This window comes from Plodia interpunctella, chromosome 15 (genome assembly GCF_027563975.2).
Source record: "Plodia interpunctella isolate USDA-ARS_2022_Savannah chromosome 15, ilPloInte3.2, whole genome shotgun sequence".
NCBI lineage: Eukaryota > Metazoa > Arthropoda > Insecta > Lepidoptera > Pyralidae > Plodia > Plodia interpunctella.
The window spans coordinates 10,059,741-10,070,741 of record NC_071308.1 but is presented as its reverse complement, the minus strand read 5'-3'; the positions used below and the strand labels follow the sequence as shown (position 1 = coordinate 10,070,741).

The window sequence follows — 11,001 nt, the reverse complement described above, 5'->3', positions numbered from 1 at the left end:
GCATGGCTAGGTATGAACCGACCCCCTCGGCGGGGCTGAGGCAACATTACTTGTGCGATCAGCCCTGTAATTATAGGCGCGACCCTTCCGGCACATAAATCGCAGCGCGCCGCACTGCACCGCACCGCTCCGCACGAGATAGCGATGAGCAAAAAGCCTTCCAAGGTGAGATCAGAGAAATAAGGAGACGTGACTAAATTGAAAATATGGTGTGAGAACTGGAAAAGGCGGTTGAGATATTATGTTGTCGATCAGTAGATTATATTTTTAAAACTCATCATGTGAGGATGTTAGATAGATCTTTATAAAATTACATAGGTTTAAATTACAATTTTTAAGAAGGGTTTGCATTTGCTAAATATTGGACATGTGAAAATAATCTTGATAGTAGCCTAAATATAATAGAATCACTTTATATTGGAGGCGACATTCTTTAGTAGCTGATAGGCAACAAAATAACATTCCCAACTAGACGGTGGAATGATAACAGGTAGGCCGGTTATAGAAGCACAGCTGAATCTTTAAAATTGTATGGTGATGATGATGATAAACGGACTTAGCGGCCTTATAGCCCCGAATGAAACCGGGAACATATGAGGTTAAGCGAGATATATTACTATTAAATTTAATTTGGGACCCAGCACGATTCCCCAAAAATTAGCTAGTTGGATGAATGATAGGTGTCAATAACACGTAGCACAACATGCCTCCCTCTATCCGTGGTCACTGCCTAACCCTAAAGTGTCACAAATAACTCATTTGGTTTGTCGTCGCGGAAGGCGGGATTAGCATTTGCTCGCTTTCACATTTTAAAATTTGCCAACATTTTTATTATTAATTGAGCTCAGCCCATTCCCAGGGCAAATCCTGATAAATCCTTTATTACGTATGTGTCGTTTTAATTACGGACTCGCAATCGAACGGTTTCTAATTAATGTCGCAATTTATATTTTGCGCTGTTTTTCAATATTCTGAATTTAGGATTCGATACTTAATCAATTTTTAAAAATTAATTTCTGATTCTCGGTTTTTGCTTTAATTTTGTATTTTATGAATTATAAGTTCACGCAGCATAAAGTTTTACAATCATGATGTGTCAAGTTAATAACCCATGTATCGTCATTAAATAAAATTATTTAGACGATCCCCAATGAGAAAAATGACGGTTTACGAAAATTGAAAAAAAAAGTGTTGAATAAAACAAAGCGTAAAATTGACCCGATATAGCTAGTATGTTTATCAAGACTTAATGCTGGCCCATTTTGAATGAACAAGTTACGTGTAGACTTTAGAAACACTCAAATCCATTACATAAAACCTTCAGCAAGTCCACCTATTTACTAACTAGGGTCCACAGAAAATGATCCACATAATATAAATATAGAAACTGGAATCAATAGGCGAAAAGGCACCGCTTATACTATAATATTGCTCTGTATCAAAATATAATCCCTTTTGCTTTTAGTAAATCGTCCAATAATACACAGTTGCCACTATACAGAAAACGATGGCCACCAAAATTCGTGTCATAAATTTTGACATACATTTTGTATTATTGCAAACAATAATATTATTATTTAATAATATTTTTGATCTAGTTTAATTAGTGTGACATTATTTAGTTCTTGCAATTTAATTAAACTGATACAAATGAGATGGCGCTAGCGAGCAGAGAGTGATATCCTAACTATCTATGTACGAGTATACCTTTGTAACCTCCTCAAGACACATGATCTCATCATATATATATATTATTCAAATAAGAGTCATCGCCTGGCAGTATAATGACAAGGCATAAACTTGATATTGTTGACTTTGGAATCTTTCCCGATTGACTGAGCTGATTATCTCGTATCAAAGTGTGAAGTCCAAAACAACATCGTGAGATACTGGCTCGCGCAATCACATCCTGCATGATGAAAGTATCCAAGTCCACAATTATTTTGAACACACTGCGCACGCACTGCAATAATTTTAAAGCTTCTCCGTGCATTGGTACTCTAATATTAATTAGTAACTTTAATTAATTATCTAACATTGTACTTGGGGCAAAAATAATAATTTTTGTATGTATACATGTTTGTATATATGTATGTATGATATTGATGTGTGTGTGTGTGTGTGGGTGTGTGTGTGTGTGTGTGTGTGTTTGTGTGTGTGTGTGTGTGTTCAAAAAATTCTTTCACAGTAAGAAAGTTACATTATCCGGGATTGCTATAGGCATATATTTGTTTTAAAATAAATTAGTTTTCAACCAAATCAATGGACACTTATTACGTGCGTGCTCTGGCTCTATTGTTGATTATACATGCATATAGTATACTACAAGTATAAGTAATAATATAGGTTTTTAGTAGATCCATAAAAAAGTTCGCGACACTATACACCTATCTTTTATAATGAAGTAACTATAAGGCATTTTATAAGTAAAAAGATAATGTAAATTAAAAGGTGCATTTTGACAATTATTACTACAGTTATATTAATCCTTATGATTAAAAGTTATTTCACCATCAAGATAATTTCATGAAGATAAATTTTGTCCTTAACAGCATATAAATTTGATGAATAGATTCTGAAATATCGTGGAATTAAAAAATACGCACTCCAAATTATTTTATGTAGGTACCTATATATTGTTGAACACGGCACGCGCTGCCGTGTGTAATACAGACTGTAACATTGAAAAAGGTGTTTTGAGATATTGACAATTAGAGTTTTTAAACGTTTAAGTAACAGTCAGCGAATGTATATTTTATTGCATCTAGAAGTTAAGTATATATATGTCTTTTATGTAGCCGAGTCGATTTTATTTAAAATGGTAAATAAAATAAGAATATACTTATATGGTTTATAACATGCTTATAACTTGTATTGTCAAAATAAAAAATAACGTAATTGTACATTTAGGACATGGCTAAATACTGTAACGGACATTACCAGTGTTACGTCGCACTATCAAATTTAGCCTTAACCCTGAATCAATTTGTAGTTATGACTATTTTTCACTATATATAAAATATTTAACGAAAAATGAGATGAAAGGATAAGTAAATGAAATTATGCCAATCAGTAGAATTTTCCAGTCATTTATTAATAGTCTTCAAATCAACTTGGGGCAAAAATACATTTATTGTATGTATGTTTGTAACGCGATAACTTTCGAACTGTTGGTCTGATGTTGATGAAATTAAAAAGGAATGTAGTATCTGTCAATAGAATTTTTAAGTTCGATAAATCGAAAACGACTTAACCGATTTTGATGCCTCACGCACATAATCGGTTAAGTCGTTTTCGATATATTCACAATTTTGTAAAATCTCATCAAAATTTATTGTATTCACGAGGTTCGCGACGAACAACTATTATATAAAAAACTTCACTTGCTTCAGATGCTTAAATATTTTATTATTGATAAAGCATAAAACATTTTACCAATTAAATTTGTGGCCATGGAACCTTAAATAATAAAATTGGATGTTCAGAACAGGAAAGGTCAGAGTGAAGTTGAAAAGTTCCTGTGTCTAGATTTGAAGTGAGATAGGTTTCCAATAAGGTTCTCGGGGGAATGTGAGCTGCGCTGCGCGGAGTGTGGGGGCAGGTATGCGGGGGGCAGGGCGGCGTTTACTTTAAAACAGCTGCTCGAAAACAGCTGTTTCTGTGGTTTTTTTCCCTTTACAGGTCACACGCTGGGCGACAGAAAAAAAATCTGGACTATATCTACTATTATTTGAATACAAAAATTACACAGGAGAAAACAAATACATACCAACTTGATCGACTCGAACCTGATACAATAATTTAATTTGTAAGCTAATTTTATTTAAACTTTATTGCACGAAATTATAAAATGGTGGATTTAACGCCATACAGCTATTTTTATCTGGGGGCACGCAGCATCATGTATGAACGTACATTTATACATATAATGTATTACCATGAGAAACTTTTATGATATACAAAGAAGTCAATATATGACCCTATGTATGCGCAATGAAATGGGGGGTGTGGGGAGAGATCAATTTAGACTCACGACGAGAATCGACGGCCCTGTGACGTCACGGCTCGTGCCAACTCGAATTGTTCCCACAGAACACTATCTGCTTTGAGAAATGACTCGTTCGAGTTACAACTAGCTCGATACAGTGCTCTGCATGACTATTATAGTTTTACCAATTACAGAATATAATATCAATTAAAATATATCGTTTCGTATGAAGTCCCATGAATGCAGACATTTTAATTTATTAGACAGACGCATGAGTCACAAATGGAGGAAGCATTTCAACCTGATTAAAATTTATCAAATTATTGACTGATAAAAACGAAATAATATTAGTAATGGGCTGATTGAGACTCCTTTGGAATTATAACAGTACCTTGATCGTAATATTATCTAATGATTCATGAATTTGCAATCTCACATACTTATTACTACATAGTAATTACAAAGATATCAATCAATTCCACTTAATTAGTATTTTTATTTTCCAATTCGTTTTAATGCTGATTTGTAAATCTAATATCATTTTCCTTATCCTAACTAATATTATAAAGGGGAAGTGTTATAAACTCATTTATATGTATGAGGTAATCTGCGGAACTACTGTATCGATTTCAAAATGTCTTTCTCCAATATGTAGAATGGAATGTTAGGATGGACATAGGCTATATATTATTTCATAAAATAACCAGGACTTTCCATGGAATATGAATTTGTAAAGTAAGTCGGCGAACAAATGTTCAAATGAAAGTTTTCGTTACGAACGCTGCTTTATTAGTGGGAGATACATCAATAGTTTCTATGGAAAAATAAAACGAAGTCCTCTGTTGTATCTATCTGTTTGTTCGTGATAAACTCAAAAAGTAATGCACGGATTTTCATGCGGTATTTACCAACAGATAGTGTGATTCTTGGGGAAGGTTCAGGTGGATACTTCAATATGTTTTCAGTCGAGCGACGCCGGTACGGTCCGCTAGTAATATATAAGTACATTGCGAGTTCTACAAAACGACGGTCGCCAGACGCAGAGGCTACAGACAGACAACCCTTCCCTCGTTCTCATGCAAATTGGCCTTTTTCTAAATTGCTTTATTAAATCGAAACGTGTTTCCCAATAATTGGGCGGCAGGTATCCTACAATTTAGCGAAAAAAGCGATACTCACAAAATTTACCGATTTTGTTAAACGGACTTTAATTAATTCACGCGAATGCGCATTGATATCGTAGGGGGGGATTTTTATGTGTGTGAATATTGTCAATAATGTAAATATCATGTCTAATGAGATTTTTTTGTAAATATAAGCACAATTGTGTTCAATTCCTGAGAAATGAAGTCTTTATGTCTAGACATGCGCACCGACGCCGAAGAGATTTAAAAATGTTATCTCGAAACTTTTACAGAAAATTCGTAAATATTGATAATGAATTATTACGATAACAAAATTCACATCGCTGAAGCAATCCTAATATTAACTAATATGTATAAATGTGAAATTTAGTTTATTTACGCTCTATCTACTCAACAAATCTTCTTGAAATTTTGCCTAAATGGAGTTTGAAGTATGTAGAAGGACATAGGATGCCTGTCATCCCGGAAAGTTAACACAGGCGAAGCCGTGGTTTAAAGCCCTAAAACTCCAGGACAACAAGAATGACAACAGAGTGATTGGAATATTAACTTATGAATGGTCGATATAACAAGCACTCGTATAACACAATCCTTAGATATATGATAGATTACTCAGTTACTCGTATCACAAATCCTGGCGATAATAGATGCGAAAGCTAGCGAAGTAGATATTTTTTCGTACTAGATTCCGCCGGATTATTCGAGGAGCGATAAGGACAAATGTATCAACTAAAATAATGTATTTCATATCCGTTTTACAATCCAATATTTTGGCGTATATGAGCATTACTTAATTAAAATAGTCAGTCAAGTTTTAATTATAATAATACTATTTCCAGTAATCTTGAAGTTAATATATACGAGGTCTGTGCCAGTGATATATAAATGAAAATTTTAGGATGTGAGTGAGGATATATTTGTTATACAATGTCGCTAAGACTGAATCCATTGCAATAAAAGGTCGGTGCTAAGTCTATTAAGCAATCTTGATAAACTTGGCACCGACTTCAACTCAAGCTGAAATGTCAATATATTTTTGTATCTTTCGACTAAACCTACTTATTGATTTTAATTCACGATTTAGAGTGTTAGAAATTTTCTAGAAAGTTAGTTTTTTTACTGTAAGTACTAAGGTATTTATATCATCCTTTTCAGTGTTTAGACGGGAACATTCCTACCTCGACGAAAGTGGTTTGATGATATAAAGTATTGGACCGGACTTAGATACAACCAACTGAAAATAGCGGCGCAAAGCCGTGAGGATTTCCGTATGGTGACCTCCAAACTTCAACTCGAAGATAGCACCCCATGATGATGATTCCTACCCAAACACATATGACAACGTATTGAAACTACTTAGGTCATTTTAGGGTTTCATCATCAGCTCCACCTCATGAATTACTATAAAAATATCGACTATAAGACTATCTATAAAATTCCTTCGATTTCCGATTCCTCCAGGATCCCATCACACGATATCATCATATTATGTAATTTGTAGGATTTTTCTAGGTTATCTCTAGGATCTTTATTGAATTTAAATTATCAGAAAGTATTGAAATTAAAATCTCATTGGGAACTGATAAATATAAAGTAAATGAAAAGAAAAAAATTTACTTTTTTGTTGTAAATGTTACATTGTGAGTGGAGAATGATTAATAATTACGTTAACAATTACAGACAAACAAGATAACCAAAATAATAAGATTTATTTGTATACGTTTGTTATGACTACTCATAACAAACGTACATATAAATCGGGCAGTAAAATATAATAATCGAAACCATGTATCCGATAACAGTTTCATTGACGGACAGGGACTAACGTACATAATACTTAAATATCATAAAGTTCTATATTAACAAACTTATACCAAAACCGCCAAAAAGAGGTTTACGCGTATAATACTATGAAGCTTGCAATTAGCAGTTCGATATTGAGTTGAAACTGATTTAAGTATGGATACGACACACGAGCGACGACCGCGAGTCGCAACTAGTTTCGACCGCGTACCTTGTAGTGTCAACATCTATATAATAAACGGCCGGCGAATGTGAAGTCAGTTCGATCTGACAACCGCGAGCGACGCTTGTCTATCCTAAATTGTGTGAAGTGCTACAGATAACGAGTTTTTGAACAGACTCAAACATTTGTGCATCGTAATTTTCTAGTCGTATTTTGTAAACATGATCACTGTAATAGTAGCCGTCATCGTGATTTACGCGGTGTACCTATTTGGTACTAGTACTTACAACTATTGGCTTAACAAAGGCATTAAACACTATAAGCCAATCCCGTTCTTCGGGAGCAACTTCCGAGTTGTTTCCGGGAAGATGAGTATTACAGAGATGTTTACGGAAGCTTATTGGAAATACCCAAATGAGAAAGCAGTCGGATTGTACTTTGAAGGCCAAAGGCCGGTATTGGTAGTAAGAGATTTGGAAATCGTGAAGCGCGTGCTGGTTACAGACTTTGCGAATTTTTACTCCCGAGGTTTAAATATTAGGAAAGATGCGATCGAGCCAATGGTAAAGAACTTATTCTTTGTTGACGGTGATTTGTGGAAGTTGTTGCGGCAGCGTATGACGCCGGCTTTCACAAGCGGAAAACTGAAAGCGATGTTTCCGCTGATCGTAGAGCGCGCTGAAAAACTGCAGTCTCGAGCACTGAGCGCTGCAGCGGCCAACAAACCGATAGATGCGAGAGACCTGATGGCGCGCTATACTACAGACTTTATTGGCGCGTGCGGTTTCGGCCTGGATGCCGACTCGCTCAATGATGAAGATTCCGCCTTTAGGAAACTCGGCGCTAAGATATTTAAACCTGACTTTGCAACAATTGTAAAAATGGTTCTAAAAACAGTACTTCCAGATTTATTCAAACACCTGAAAATTCTCGGAAAAGTAGAAGTTGAAATAAATGCTCTCGTTCATGAAATTTTGACTCAGAGAAATTATGAGCCTTCGGGAAGAAATGATTTCATTGACCTATTATTGGAATGTAGAAAGAAAGGTTTGATGGTCGGAGAGTCTATCGAGAAGAGGAACGCTGAGGGTATTCCTGAGAAGGTATCTATGGAACTGGACGAGGCGTTGATTGCTGCTCAAGTGTTCGTGTTCTTCGCCGCTGGCTTCGAGACGTCCTCGTCTGCTACCAGCTACACATTGCACCAACTCGCTTTCAATCCTGAAGTGCAGAAGAAGGTACAAGATGACGTAGATCGAGTATTAATCAAGTATAATAACAAATTGTGTTACGATGCAATAAAAGAAATGACTTACTTGGAGTGCGCTTTCAAAGAGGTATGATACTTTAAATATTTAACGTGAAATATTTTAGCTATAAACTGTTTTATTATTAAATAATACACTGCACGGAGATTTTAAGTGCTATAAAGAAATGTCACCATCTTGAGCTAATTAGATTTGCGCTTTCAGGGTATGCGTATCTTCCCGTCTCTGGGGTTCCTTCTCCGCGAGTGTACGGCAAAGAGCGAGATCCCTGAATTGGGCATCTTCCTGGACGAAGGTATCCGAGTAGCGATCCCGCTGCAGGCCATCCAGACCGACCCTCAGTACTTCGACAACCCGAAGGAGTACAGACCGGAGCGGTTTATGGAAGATACCAATGGCAACAAGTTTGAATACATTCCTTTTGGGGCCGGACCGCGAACATGCATTGGTAAGTTTTGTAAATTAACTTTTTGTGGATTCATTCCCGAAGAAATTTGAGAATATAAAGTAATATATTTGCACAGAATCAAAATTTGTCAATGAGATAAAAAAAATATATACTCAAAACAGTAAAGACTAGGTACTAACGTGAGGCGTGTTTACGGCTATACAATATACAAATATTATATAGTAATAAACATTGTATTGGGCAGGCCGACTAGTCAAAAAGTTTTCAGTATAAGCTATGTTTTTCTTTTATAATATTAAAAAAAATTACAATGTAATTGATATTATTTGTATTTGTCAAATTGTCTTCTGCTGGTATGCACACATATCACCGTGGGCGGCGCCCCTGTAGTTTACAATTTGTTTTTTCATTTATTACTTTGGAGCACAAATAAGTTCACAGTCTTAATATAAATTAGAGCAATAAATAAATAAAGTAATAACACTGTAAATTCAGTAAAACTAGCCACGGTAAAAATTTTAAAGAATATACATATTGTGGGCAAAACCTAAGGCAGATAATAAAGTACAATGTTAGTGGTGTTTGCTAAACACTTAATAAAACTTTCAGGCGAGCGGCTAGGTCTCATGCAGTCGCTGGCCGGGCTGGCGGCGGTGATGGCCAGGTTCACAGTGAAGCCAGCGCCCACCACGCAGCGCTGGCCGGCCGTGGACCCCCGCGGCGGCATCGTGCAGGTCGTCAAGGATGGCCTCCCGCTCATGTTCGAGGAGAGGGTCAAATGATTGCCTGTTTTTTTATACAAGACCAGTACCAAAGCGGTTTAGCTGTAAGAGCGGAACAGACAGACAGACAGTTATTATATATTAAGTGTGGATTAAAAATTAAAATACTTTATAAAAGTGTGCAATATTAACAAATAAATAAGTGCATTGATCTATGTCCACTAAATAAGTAGTAGGTACCTACAAAGTGCGAAAACTTAGCAAACTGATATAAGATTATGAGTGAGGAACTCTTTGGACTTTCTAAAGTTTTCAGGTCAGTTGTAGCGTAGATTGTGCTTGTGTTTTGTTGTGATTTCATTTATTATTTATCGTTTGACTTGCTGCGGTCGATATGTGTAGGTATTTCACGAAAATCCGCTTTCCGATAGAGGCGGTATGAAATACATTAAATCTTTTGCATTTACAGTAAAGTGTGATTAGGTATTGTGTTTTCTTCGTCTTAAATAAAATCCAGTCATTATTATATCTGTTAGCATAATAATTGTGATACTTTACATTACCCATTTCTTTACGTTTCAGTACAGTCAACCGCGCGTGAATTTAAAAAGTAAATTTGTGCCGATTTGTTGAAAAACGACGTGCCGTTGACTGTACTATATTGTTTAAATATAACACGAGATCTACCTCTCTACATTCCACAACAAAATATAAGAGGCGCTTTGCTAGTATGCTAGTATTACCTTTCTGTAATCTGTTGCATAGGAAGCCTCTGGCGACCTTCAACTGGAACTTAGCTGCCGTATGACGGTCGCAACGCAGAACTGCCTGCCTACCATCAACATTTACAGAACGATTCCAATGCAACTCAGTTCAAATTAGGAACCTAAAATTGAGTCGATGGTACGAATTTGCGATGCAGTTCAGTTTAGGTCGTGAAGCGGATCACGTAAGCCCCTGTTTGAGCAACTTCCTTTTAATTTCTAACGTAAAAAGGGGTTTGTGATTATATTTTCCTTGTTACATAGTATAGTAAAAGTACCTATCGTAGTTTTAGATATAATATTTTTGTATATATATGTTCTTGCTTTTGTAAATAAATATTTTAAACATTCGCGTAAATGTTTGTATGTGCCATGTGTGTGTGCAAGAAAAGCAATCAGAAAACCTTTTTTTTTGTTTTTTAGCATTTGTGATATTATTTTGTTAATAAAACAACATCATAAAATATTAAAAATTTTATTTCTTTTTTCATCATTTCAATAAATTGAGTCAACGTGGTGCTGATATCATGATCATGATCAATATACATATAATAAAACAATAGAAAAACTTTCTTTGTTATATAGCTATTAAGCCTGGGCAACATATAGGGTATAAATGATTTTGATAAGTGGAACACCTGATGGAGATAGTTCTCCATTTATAGATAGCCCATAGCCGATAGCCCAGCTAAACTAAAGGAAATATAGAAATGACGCTTCAACAAAGGTTGTTCAGCCT

General features: G+C 35.5%; 1 protein-coding gene across 1 annotated transcript; it reads left to right on the top strand.

Annotated features, from left to right (window-relative positions):
- The first annotated feature begins 7,186 nt into the window (after nt 1–7,186).
- Nucleotides 7,187–10,726, top strand: LOC128675931 (cytochrome P450 6B6-like). The gene is made up of 3 exons (XM_053755749.2): nt 7,187–8,436; nt 8,572–8,815; nt 9,386–10,726. Exons 1-3 carry the CDS (start codon nt 7,321–7,323, stop codon nt 9,556–9,558), a joined length of 1,533 nt encoding a protein of 510 aa, XP_053611724.1. The 5' UTR covers nt 7,187–7,320; the 3' UTR covers nt 9,559–10,726.
- Nucleotides 10,727–11,001: the final 275 nt, after the last annotated feature.

Excerpts from the sequence above, each read along its gene's own strand:
- LOC128675931 (XM_053755749.2), top strand. The coding sequence starts at position 7,321 with ATGATCACTGTAATAGTAGCCGTCATCGTGATTTACGCGGTGTACCTA. Across the intron at positions 8,437-8,571 it reads TGGAGTGCGCTTTCAAAGAG|GGTATGCGTATCTTCCCGTC; the intron begins GTATGATACTTT and ends TTGCGCTTTCAG. Across the intron at positions 8,816-9,385 it reads CGGACCGCGAACATGCATTG|GCGAGCGGCTAGGTCTCATG; the intron begins GTAAGTTTTGTA and ends TAAAACTTTCAG.